The sequence below is a fragment of the Calliphora vicina genome, chromosome 5 (assembly GCF_958450345.1).
Source record: "Calliphora vicina chromosome 5, idCalVici1.1, whole genome shotgun sequence".
Lineage (NCBI taxonomy): Eukaryota > Metazoa > Arthropoda > Insecta > Diptera > Calliphoridae > Calliphora > Calliphora vicina.
Window position 1 is genome coordinate 26,144,898 of NC_088784.1, and position 12,958 is coordinate 26,157,855.

The 12,958-nt window shown below is 31.8% G+C and overlaps 2 protein-coding genes across 3 annotated transcripts in view; one reads left to right on the plus strand and one right to left on the minus strand.

Moving 5' to 3' along the window:
* The window catches only part of LOC135961589 (putative polypeptide N-acetylgalactosaminyltransferase 9), a 237,321-nt gene that overhangs the window by 163,277 nt on the left and 61,086 nt on the right, over positions 1-12,958 (plus strand). The window lies entirely within an intron of this gene.
* Idgf6 (Imaginal disc growth factor 6) lies at positions 990-9,198 on the minus strand. The gene is made up of 3 exons (XM_065513110.1): positions 8,967-9,198; positions 1,916-2,491; positions 990-1,853 (listed from the first exon to the last, which is right to left on the minus strand). Exons 1-3 carry the CDS (start codon positions 9,100-9,102, stop codon positions 1,201-1,203), a joined length of 1,365 nt encoding a protein of 454 aa, XP_065369182.1. The 5' UTR covers positions 9,103-9,198; the 3' UTR covers positions 990-1,200.

The window sequence follows — 12,958 nt, forward strand, 5'->3', positions numbered from 1 at the left end:
ACATTTTTTATTAACGTGTATTTCGCATGTGTTTACTACACAAATTTCAAAACAGAACTGACATTAGGGGCCAATCGCAAAATTTATATCATTTTCTGATAGGAGGATTTCTTTTGCAGCACCTTGTACATAATACCCCCAGACCAATCAAAACTTGACAAATGTTTAAGGATCCCTGAAGTGTAAATTGAAAAACTTAGTGTATAATAAATGTATAAAGAGCTTTTATTTTATCCCTTTTGTACTGGTTCACACATATCAACTTTACTAGAGCAAGTCTACTCTGTCATTAACAATCTCAAACATAAGTGAACCAGCACTTTCTAAAAGTGAAAAGGCTTTAAATAAGCTTTTCATATTAAAATCGAAAATAAGCTATACCATTTGAAAGCTTTTCTTTAAAAATATCACATTGATTTAAATTAATTGAAATCATATTTTTTTACTTGGCTTTTTGATAGTTTAAAAAAAAAACATTATAAAAGCATTATTTTTGAAAGTTCAATATAAATCCTTTAATTTTGAAACTTTAACTAAGTCTTATCCTTCAAAAATATTGTAAAACACATATTTATTTAAAATAGTTGAATATAATTTAGTTTAATGAGCTTTTCTTTTTATAAATATATAAGCAAGCTTTCTATTAAAGAGCTTACAATAATTGTTTATTAAAAAATTTCTTTTAAATGCTTTTTTTGATACGTTTTCATGTAAATGTTTTTAATATGCATTCCATTGGGAAGCTTTTAAATAAAAAGCTTGTTAAAAGCCTTAATTAAGCATTTTCTAACAAAACGGAAATGAAGAAAGTAAAATGCGATGAAGGAAATGTATTCCGAAATCAAATTTAAATAGAAATTTAATTCATAAATACATTATTTTTAAGGAAAACAACAAAAATATTCTAAAACAAGAGAAAAAAACAATTGCTTACCTAAGCACAATTTCACACAATTCTTAACGATAAACTGCCATAAAATAAACACCAATTTAAAGTAAAAATTTGTTAAAATATTTATTTCTTTATCAACTCTCCAAAAAAAAAAAACACAGTAACACATAAACTATGCAGAATAAACATTGAGATTTTGTTTAAAAACTTATTTTAACAAATGCCTAAAGCTATAATATAAAAACATAATTCATAATTTTCACGCAATTTGCAAAAATAAAACGTACAAATTAGACACATACATAGATTTAGTTGACCAAACGATATTTCACAGCACGTAAAATGGGATATTTGTCACCGGTACAGAGACCACGGAAATCATCGTAAGACAAGTCATACAAAGCTACACCGCCCAAATTATGATTCTTGGCATAGGCAGCCTTATCGGCAGCAGTATCGGGATCTTCATATGAAACCCAAACGCCATTCTTGCCCTTCTTATCGGCAGCTCTGAAAGCATAAACACCACTGCGACGAGCGGGATCGGTAATTTTTCTTAAAGGAGCATCGGCACCCTTGGCGTACATGTTATTGGCATTGGGCAATAAGGAGCAGGTTTCCTGCCAGCTGTACAAGCCCAAAGTTTGAGTGTTAACACCCAAGGGAGCATCATTTTCAACCTTGGTAACGGGAGGTACACCAGTATCACCTGAATCTTCAGTTAATTTCCAGGGACGGCCATAGGTGCTGATGCCCAAATTGATTTTCGAGGCAGGGCAACCGTTACGCAACCAGAATTGTACCTGATAATCAGCATTGAATTCAGGATTACGATCAGCCATGGGGTATAGGGGAGCAGCAATGTCAGCCAAATCGTGGTTACGTTCGGGGGTATAGAAATCAAAGGCAGCCAAATTGACAAAGTCAACATAGTTGGTTAAGGCGGGAACATCAAAGAACACTAAAAATGTAATAGGATATTAAAGTAATGTAATTTAATGTTTTTTTGAATATTAAACTTACATGATGAATTAACATTGGGCAAGACAGTGGCGGACAACAAGAAGTTATCGGGTCTCAATTCATTTTTCAAATCACGCATAAAAGCGGTAAACTGTTCCTTGTGCATTTCCGAGTTTTCATCAACAATATGATCGCCGGTAAACACTTTCTTGAAACCCTTCCAGAAACTGCCCAAACCACTGTGCAACTTCTTGGGTTTGTTCTTGGGGAATTGCCAAGCAATATCCAAACCATCGAAACCATAAGTCTTAACCAAAGCATAGGCGGTGTTAATGAAACGCATGCGTCCTGTGGGATTCTCCAACAATTCCAAGTATTTGTTGGGCAAGTCCTTGGCATCTTCACCGGTCTCAATGTCCTTGTCACCACCCACACTCAACAAAACCTTGACATTGGGATATTTACGCTTTAGACGGGTCATAGTACGATACAAACCCTTGCCCAAATCCAAGTCCAAATTTTGATTGGTACTCAAAGCCTTGAAGGAATCACGTTCAATGCCGGCATAACCATATACAATGTAGGTACAGAATTGGAAGGCGGGTTCCAAGTCATCAATAATCAATTTGGCCAAACCTGGAAATGAGAATAAAAAAAATGAGGTTTAAATGAGGAAGGAAATTACTGGAAACTTAAAAGCTTTTAAATATTTGTTTATAAAACATTAAAGATTCCCGACTGCTAAATAGGGTTTAGAACCTTGCTTAATTTGTATTTATACAAAATCATTGCCTATTTTTAGGTGTTTAAGTGATTTTATAAGTAAAGATCCTTAATGAAATAAAATATTTTACAAATTAAACTCTTAATTGCAGAACTATATTTTTTAATAGGCATTTCAGTATTCCCCAAATCCATTTTACCCTTTTCCTATAAATATTTTAATTGACAACCTTCATAAAACATGTATTCCCTAACTATTGACCTATTTACTTTAGCCTAATCTTGTTTATTTGTTTAGCAATCACTTTAGTTTCATTTAGAAAGTGAAAACCTTGCAAGTTTTAACATTTTACTAAACTAATTTTAAAAAAAAACAAGCATACTTTTATGGTTTCAAAGTAAAAACTAACAAGAGAAAAACTCCCCTTTCATATGGTTTGTTGTTTATTTAACTTTATATAAAAAATGTTTAAAAAAATAATTTCTCATATTTATATTTTGTTAAGTTACTTATTTTATTTTTAAAGCTTCCTTTTGTAAATCATTTATAAGTTTACATAAAACTTTTAATGGCAAAGCGGAAATTATGCAAATAGAAAAATATAATATCAAATCCTTGAAGTATGCTTTCTTTTATGGTATTAAAACCAATAAAAAGGGGATCAGTTTTTGGAGGGGAGAAAGGGAGAGTATTGGGAAAAGCTTTAAATTCTCACTATATATATGTATTTGTGAATATAAATATTTAGTTATTAATTTTAAAATAATTTTTTTTTGGAAAACTTTGTTCAAAAATTGAAGTTATTTTTTTAAATATTTTAAGAAATATTTAATGTTTTAGCAAATTAAATTTAATAGTTTAGCAACTGAAAAAATTAAATATTACAATTCCTTACACAATCCTGCATACATCCTGGAATATTGAAATGACAAATGGTACTCAACTCAGGGCGGGTTTTTTACTTGAAGATGAAATGCCATTTAATAACACAGTGCAACTCGAAAAAATATAACTATATACGGACTCCACTATATGATGAAAGACCAAAAAAAAAGACCCTTGTCTTCCAGTTCTGCTCAAAGTCAGGCCCCCAAAGATTTGGGACCTTGGTGTCATTTTTGCAAAAAAGTTATCATTTTCTCAAACTCATGTCTTGCAAACAGTTCGGAATTTTGATTTACTGTCTGAGGTAAATTTGTAGCCCTTGTCATAAAGAACAAAAATTCTTTTATCACGTACTGTTGCCCGTATATGGTTATATTTCCATGACTTAAAAAATGACACACAGTGTAATCAGATTAGTTAATCTAAAAATAAATTTAATCCAACTAGAACCCAGAAATATCAACGTGGATTAACCCTTTGATGTTTTTGGCTTTTAGTTTAAACTTTGTAGTATTGCCATTCACAACATCACAAAATGTCAAAACATCAATTAATTTATGAATAAGAATAAGAAATGTGTAGCTGGCTGTATATATTAAGAAAATAAATTGGAAAAGTTCCGAAAAATCAAATTAAAAAAAATCTATTCATATGACTTAAAAATGCAGAATTTACAATAGATGGCGTATTTTTTGAACGCGTTTTTTATAACCTTCACCATGAGTGGCAAGGGTAAATATAAGTTTGTCATTCCGTATGTTATTTCTGCATTTTTCATTTGCGACCCCACAAAGTATATATCGAGCCCTTAGCGCCAAATTATCGTAAGCGACAAAACACAAATTTTACAGGAGAAGGCTTTTTTGATTATTTCGAAAATTATACATAGATTTAAAAATGTTATGATGCGATATAATATAATTTCGTTCGTTTCGTCTATTTTTCAAAAATATTTATAACTTTTGAAAATTAAAAATTCATGGAATACTTTATTGACAAATATGACAAAAGATATTTTTTATTGAATTTTTGCATAGATACAGATTTTTCGAATTGAAATAAAATGTTTATTTATGAATAGTTTTTAATGAAATTTCACAGTTATGTAAAATTTTCTATTTAAAATGGAACAATAAAAACGAATTTTGAAATTTATTATCAGCAATTCCCAAAAAAGTCTTGAAAAATCACAAAAATGGAAATTTTTAGTTTTTTGGCTATAATATCCATACCAGGGTCGGAGTTATCGGAATCCTTTACAAAATAATTAAAAGCATATTGGGCCATCTAAAATCGGTTATTACATTTTGATATCGAATATGCGATTTGAGAATTTTTGGCCTAAAGTTTAATTTTACATAAAAAAATAGGTGTTTTTTGAATGGACCTGGTGGTCCCCTCGGTAACAAAAATTCTTAATTTTTTTTCATTCAAAATATTTTATGAAAACTTAGCTTTCAGAAAGTATAAATTCCTTATACATCCTCTTAGAAATTTTTTGCGATAACTTAAAAAGAAAAAAAGTTATTTTTTCCCAAAAAATTACCGAAAAATCGGCTTTTCTAAATTTTTTAAATTCAAATGCATATAACTTTAAACTTAGTCATTATTTTTAAACAGTTCTTATCTTATTTGACACATACGTATATTGTTAGTTGAATGAAGGAAAAATGGAGAAAATCGGAAAATATTTGGATACACTGTTATCAAAAAACTGGATGAAAATTAAAAAATGTTGAAAATTAAATTTTCAAATGCGATTATCTCCTAAGCTATAAGAGACAAATGATATCTTCGACTAGGTCTTTTGTAGCACTCGATGAAAAAATTTTATGTGTGTAATTATTTTGAAATCGGAATACAAACGAATTAATAGGATCATTTTAAAAATGTAATATGCCCGAGGTGTCCTACTTTGAGGACCCTTGGTCGCGGCCCTGGTGGGCAAATGAGGTCCACGTTCAGAGCTTAAACTCGAGAACACTTCTTCTTTGCGCATGTGAAATTTCATTCAAACCAATAAAACCATTTAGAAGTTACAGATTTATTTGCCTCTTTTTTTTCTATACCACTATGTGTCGCTTACGATAAAATTCGATTACTGTAAAATGTAAACATTGACTTACGATAAAATCTCACGCCCTATAATTTTGAAGTAATTAACAATTTTGATATTCTGAGAACGCTAAAACATCAGTCGGTCCATAAAATTTTAATTTTTGCAATAAAAAAAAAAATTTGAAAATGTCGCTTACGATAATTTGGCGCTAAGGGCTCGATATATTCTGGATGGTTATAGATAGCGAAGTCGATATCGACAAAATCGGTCCACAAATGGCTTAGGAAAAAAGGAAAAAATCGGGACAACCTCGATTTTTGGCTGATTTTTTATCTATATCTGGATTACTAACTCATTAATATAGACAATATGAATATCTAATGATAGATATTTCAAAGTCCATTGCAACGATGTATATAAGGCTATAGTAAGTTGGAACTACAATGGGTCAAAATCGGGAAAAATATTTTTTAACCCGAATTTTTTTTGCTTAAAAATATTTAAAAAAAATTATTTTAAAGTATAATTTTGTTGAAGTTTATATAAGATTCGGTACAGCAGAATGTAGTTCTTTTACTTGTTGTTTTTAATAAATAATATGTCATTTGAAGGGTACATATCTGTCATTTATTCCTACAACAACAAAGTTTTTTTTGCTTCGAAAATGTTGAATTTTGTACCAAATAATCTTTAATTTGATAGCTTATGGTGAATGTTTTCTGTCTGTTTCAACGAGTGCGAGAGATAGTTTTTTCGGTTCAGAAGTGGTGATTTTGACACGGCAGACAAAGATAGTCAGCCACAAAATTTTAAAGACCAATAATTGCAGGCATTACTACATGAAGCTTGTTGAAAAACTCAACAAGGGTTTGCTAAATCATAAGGAGCTTCTCAAGCAGCAATTCCAAAACGTTGGCGAGCAGCAGTATTCATCTAAAAGCTAAGAAATTGGGTACCATAGGAATTGTAGCGAAGATACATTGAAAGCATACGAAATGATGCTCGAACGATATAAAAGAAAATAATTTTCGCACCCAATCACTTGCGATGAAAAATGGATTCATTGCAAAAACCCGAAGCGTAAGAGATCGTACATGAAGCCCGGCCAACCAGCCGAACCAACTATAAAGCCAAATATCTATGGCGCTAAGATAATTATCTGTATTTGGTGGAAGCAAAATTATGAGATGCTGAAATCTGACCAGACTAGAGTGTCCAAAAAAGTGTATTTTTGAAAAAACCGGTTTCGATTAAAGTCTTTTAAAAAAACCGGTTAAGCGGTTTTGGTTAACCGGTTTATATTAAATTTTTATTTCATGGAAATAAATTTTATGTTTTTTTCGAAATGTTGTCAAATGCTACAATTTTCCATAAAATAAATCAATATTTTTAAAAATGGTATCAAACTCAAAATATCTAAATTCGCTAATAACTTGGCCAATAAGCGTTTCATCAAGAAAAGGAGCTCGATGTGTAATCACTCATATTTCTTAACAAAAAACGATTTTTTATATAGAAACTCAATATATCTAAATTCGTTAATAACTTGGCCAATAAACGTTTAATCAAGAAAAGGAGATCGATCTGTGATCACTCATATTTCTTATGAGCCAATTTTTATGTTTTCCTACACAAATATTTTTTTGATGAACTCTTTGTAGTTTTGGATTTATTTGCTAGTTTAAGCCGCCAACATTCGTAGATTAAGCTTTATTTAATGTCCAATCTTCAAGTCAAAAACTAATCCTAATAGATTAACTTCTATAGATTACAAATCCATAAACAGTTTTAAAAACATTCATGTAAAGAATGTAAAGAAAATATCTCGAAAACAGCACATACGATTTAAAAATTTTGGAAAGATTTGTGTTCAGTGTACCAAAATTATATAAAAAGATTTTGCCCTAAAATGTTGTAATCTGCTCAAGCATTGAATTCGCACTCTCTCTCTCTCTCTCTCTCAAGCTACAATGATACTGACAAATTCCCAGTATCTTGTAAACAACCTATGCTATATAATTTTTCTGCAAGTCCCTGTTATCAATTTAATTCTTGTATTTGATATCATTGGAAAGTCAATTAATTATACTTTTATAAAATAAAAGGGCCAGAGCAATATCAGTGTTAGAAAGGCTTATATACAGTGGTGGCCATGAATTTAAGACAAAAATTGTTTGCTAAATTCCATGTAATTGTCAATTATTTTTTCAAATATTTCCACAAATATGTATGCATGAGGACTGTTTTAACACACAAGTATGTTTTATTCGACTGTGTCAATTCATACATATTCACCATGAACACATACAATTTTTCTACAACTTGACCAAAAAATTTGTTTTTTAAATAAACATATTTTCTCACATTTATATCATTATATTTTTATTATTATAAAATATTTGGACCAAATTTCGTATTTTTAGTTCCATTAGTTTCGGTCATATCATGTTATTAACAGCGGATGTTCGCCGAGGTGGGTCAACGTATATCCACATATCTTTGTCCATATATGTTTTACCGATTTTTTCAAACATTTTTCAGAAACTAGAAACATTAATAATAAATTTCATACCCTTAGAGTTCCTTTTATTTTGGCTCTATTGCACTTAAAATTCAGTTGATGAAAAAAATTCAGGTATTTGTCTTAAATTGGTGGCCACCACTGTATATGGTCTGAATAACGCAAATGCTAAGTAACTTGTTACATAGCTAACCAGAGGTGACACTAAATGGCACTGAAAATAACAAGTTCCTGACTGTCACCAGATTTACTGGTATATTTAATTTTGAATAACCATATGTTGCTTAAATTTCGAACCTATATTAAGAGTCTGTTATGTTTTTTGTTTCGCACTGTACTTATCTCACAACATGTATATAAAATCATGTTATCAGGCTTAATGGACAAATATTGTTACTGATTTGTTATAAATATTCTCAATTTAAAAATAATCATAAAATATTTCCTAAGAAATTTGTATTCTTTATCTCCATAAACAGACAAAAATATAGAAATATTTCAATGTTCCTAGAATAGATTTCTTTTAAATTCTAGCTTAAATTTAATTATTTATTTACACATTACTTTTAAAAATCTCACACTACTTAGAAGAGGATGTCATTTAATTATTTTTTTATTTTTGTTTTCTCTTGCAATTTCCACTTGCAATCAATTATAATTAGCAACAATTAACACAATTTTGTCTCAATTTCGTTTGAAATTTATTACATTCGAGTATTATAAACTGCTAGATTACGCAATACATTTTAATATAATTATTAAGAAAATAAAAACAAAAACTAAAAAACTCATAGTCTTATCAAATTTCCAGAAGAACTTAGATGCCCCAACACTAACAAAACAAACAAACAAATACAGCTCTAATGAGCTTTAACCTAAGAGTTATTTTTAAATACATCATTTTGTATTCGGAAGTACTTACCCTCTTTAATAAAACTGGAGGAATCATAATAGCAAACCAATTGCTTTTCTTTCACAACGGGCTTGGCGGGGGCCGCTGTATTGGCCCAGGCCGTGGCCACCAAACAAAACAATGAAAATACAATAGAAATTTGCATTTTCGCTGTTCTCGTTTTCTAATTAAATTCTAAAAACAAACTCGATCTGCTGGTAGTTGAAATATCGTTTTATAAACCAGTTTCCCCTTAGAAAACGATGTTAAGAGCTCGACGTTTTATGAAAGACTGACTTGTTTGTAAAACATTTAAGTTTTGGGTAAAAAACTAAAGCTGAACTGAAAAAAAACAAACCAGATTTGAGAGTAATCACAGATCGTGATAATGATCTGGCTGGGAGAGTTAGAGAGAGAGCGTAAAAAAGAGATGTTTACGCAGATTGAAGGTCGCTTAAAATTAAATTTAAATGTTGATTTTAAGTGTTTGTTATTGTTGTCATTTTTAATAATCTATTTTTTTATTGTTATTATTCGTCAAGTTATGGAGGATGGTCAAGTGATCGATAGATTTAAGTCACTGTGAGTAACTAGGCAGGAAAGTGATCAAAACAATTATTTGTTAAAGGAAGAACGAACTTTAAAATTACTACTTTAAAATTTAGTAGAAAATTAATTTAAATAATTACAGAAATTCTAAACCATAGAATAAAAATTACTCTCCTTTCACACATATGGGTGATAAAAAAACAAAATACATGCAATAGATTCTCATGAATAAGGTTTTTGACAACAGACTTAGGTTTTTGGCTCTCAGTTACCTATCTAGTTGTTGTCTATGTTATAAACTATGTCTCTATCACACTCTCTCCCAAAGGGTGTTTTTTAAGCCCAATATAACTTACGAACGGTTTAACTGTCAAACGAATGTCATATTGCGCTCATTTTTTGACATTTATGATCAGTTTACTCCGGCAAATCTTCATAAATAGATTGACTCTTGAAGAACGCTACCAAATTATCGAAATTTACTTGAAAAATCAGTCATCGATTCGCGAAACTTATAGACGACTGTTGTTCGCAAAATTGTGTTCAGCGATGAGGCTCATTTTTGTCTTAAAGATTGCTAGTAGACAAAATTGCCGCATATGGACTGATACCATTCCACAACACACCCTACAAATTCCATTACATCCAGAAAAATGCACCGTTTCCAATCCTATTTCTTAAAAAATTAAGCCGTAGCTCAAGTTACAGTCAATGGAAATCGTTAACGCTCCATTATCAGTGATTTTTTGTTTGAAAATATGGACGACATTGAGATGTGGTTTCAACAAGATAATGATAAATTAATTTAAATCAAAATTTCGGCATAACTTTATTTCGAGAAATGTACCTGTCAATTGGCTTCCAAGGTCGAAGAGATTTGATACCACTCGATTATTTCCTATGGAGCCACGTGAAGTCACTGGCTTATGCTGATAAACCAGCAAGAGTTGACGCCTTAGAGGCTTACACTGTTAGTGTTATTCGTGACATAAGGTAAAAAATGCTCAAAAAAGTGGCCCAAATTGGACGTCATGAATGAACTTCGTCAAGAACAGCCACGAAATCATTTTCAAATATTAATGCCATGTACTGATCTTTAGAATTTTTGTGTTAGTTACAATTCCAAGGGCTTAAAAAACAACAATTTCGTTTATAATACGATCAACAAAGTGGGAATTAATAATGATTAACATTGTTCATATAACCCTGGTTGGGAAGGCCCCCATAGTTTTATATAAATATCAGCCAAATAACTGTCATCTTTTGAGGCCAAGAACGAATCAAGCCAATATCTGATACTATGTTCCAAAGTGAAGCGTATCCCAGAGAGAGCGTTCTGCATCGATCGAAACAAAAAGAGTAGTCGGAGGGTGCACGACCTGGACTTTAAAGCGGGTGAGGCAAAGCTTCCCAAACACTTCATTCTAAATAGTTTTTATTAGGTATTGCAATATGTGGCCGAGTGATGTCATGATGGAATATTACGCTTTAAACGAATCAGTTGCATACGGTACAGATTCCTTGTGATATTCTATCCAGCTGCTCATAATGGATAAGACCATTTTGTTCACACCAAATAGAGAGCATTTCCCTAGCGCCATGGATATTTGGATTTGGTGTCGATTCGGCTGGTTAGCCGGGCTTCACGTACGATCTCTTACGCTTCGGTTTATTGTAATTTATTCAGTTTTCTTCGCAAGTAATGATTCGGTTATTTCAGACATACACAATCGTCTATCAAGGTCTGTAGCTTCAATTCGTTTGGTACCCAATTTCCCTGGTTTTGGATGAATACTGATACTTTCAAACATTTTAAAATTGCAGACTGTGTAGCTTCCAAAGATTTTGCAAGCTCTTGTTGAGGTTGACAACAATCTTCATGGAGTAATGCCTCCAATTTTTGGTCTTCAAATTTTTTTTGTCTTCCTCTTAATAGATAGGACCCTTTTGCTCCTACCAAATACAGGGAATTAATTCATCGCCATGAATATTTGGCATTGGTGTTGATTTGACTGGTTGTCAGGGCTTCACGTACGATATTTTACACTTCGGGTTATCATAATGGATTCAGTTTTCATCGAAAGTAATGATTCCGTTATTTCAGACATACCCAATCGTCTTTCAAGGTCTCTTAGCTTCAATTCGTATGATACTCAATTTTCCTGCTTTTGGATGAATCCTGCTGCTCACCAACATTTTGAACTTGCTGCTTGAGTTGCTCCCAACGATTTTGCAAGATTATGTTGTGGTGGACAACAATCTTCATGGAATAATGCCTCCAATTCTTGGTCTTCAAACTTTTTTTGTCTTCCTTTTAATAGATAGGACCCTTTTGCTCCCACCAAATACAGGGAATTATTTTATCGCCATGAATATTTGACTTTGGTGTCGATTCGACTGCTTGGCCGGGCTTCACATACAATCTTTTACACTTCGGATTATCGTGATTTATTCATTTTTCGTCGCAAGTAACGATTCAGTTATTTCAGACATACACAATTGTCTTTTAAGATCTCATGGCTTCAATTCGTATGGTACCCAATTTCCCTGCTTTTGGATGAATCCTGCTGCTTGCTAATGTTTTAAAATTGCTGCTTGAGTAGCTCCCAATGATTTTGCTAGCTCTTATTGAGTTTGACAACAATCTTCATGGAGTAATGCCTCAAATTCTTGGTATTCAAACCTTTTTGTCTTCCGTGTCTAAATCACCACTTCTGAACCGAACAAATCATCTCTCGCACATTGAAACCGACGGAACACATTCACCATAATCGTCGATGAGCAATCGGTGTGATTCAGGAGCACTTTCTTGCAAATTAAAGAAGTAAAGCAAAACTTCCCGCATATGACGCTTTGTTGGCAAAAAATTCGACATTTCCGAGGCAAAAAAACGTTGTTGTTTACCCTATAATGTTCAATAACTAAGTGAGAATAAATGACAGATATGTACCCTTCAAAATGACACATACAGCCCAATTATGAATAAAAATTCCCCAGGAGTTTCTTCTCTTTTCCCATTTTTCCTATTCAAATTCAATGGGAAAAACTTCCTGGGAACAAACTCCTGATGAAGTTATTAAAAACGAAAACAGCGTTCAAAAGATAAGTTATCTATTGTAAATCCCACATTTTGAGGTCATACACCCAATATTTAAAATGTTATTCAATTGAACTGTTTAGAAATTACACAGAGAAAACCGATTCGTGATAGCAACCGAATTTGTTGCCAATCGAATGATTCGGTTGCACACATCGAATTTTTCGATTCTATCAACAGAAAGTCAGTTGATAAAGGAGAATTTCGGTTGAAGCAACCAAACTTTTGTTACCCCTTCTAAAATAGTGTAGCCACAACTGCAAAATTCGGTTACTATGGTAGAATAATTCGATTGGCAATAAATTCGGTTGCTATTACGAATCTGTTTTCTCTGTGTACAAATTTATTTTTTCTTTAAATGCTCCCCCCGTGAGTA

Bases quoted from the DNA above. Each gene is read 5' to 3' on its own strand.
- Idgf6 (XM_065513110.1), bottom strand. From the start codon at position 9,102: ATGCAAATTTCTATTGTATTTTCATTGTTTTGTTTGGTGGCCACGGCC. The intron at 2,492-8,966 runs GTAAGTACTTCC...TCTCATTTCCAG, and splicing joins CTCCAGTTTTATTAAAGAGG to GTTTGGCCAAATTGATTATT. The intron at 1,854-1,915 runs GTAAGTTTAATA...TTACATTTTTAG, and splicing joins GCCCAATGTTAATTCATCAT to TGTTCTTTGATGTTCCCGCC.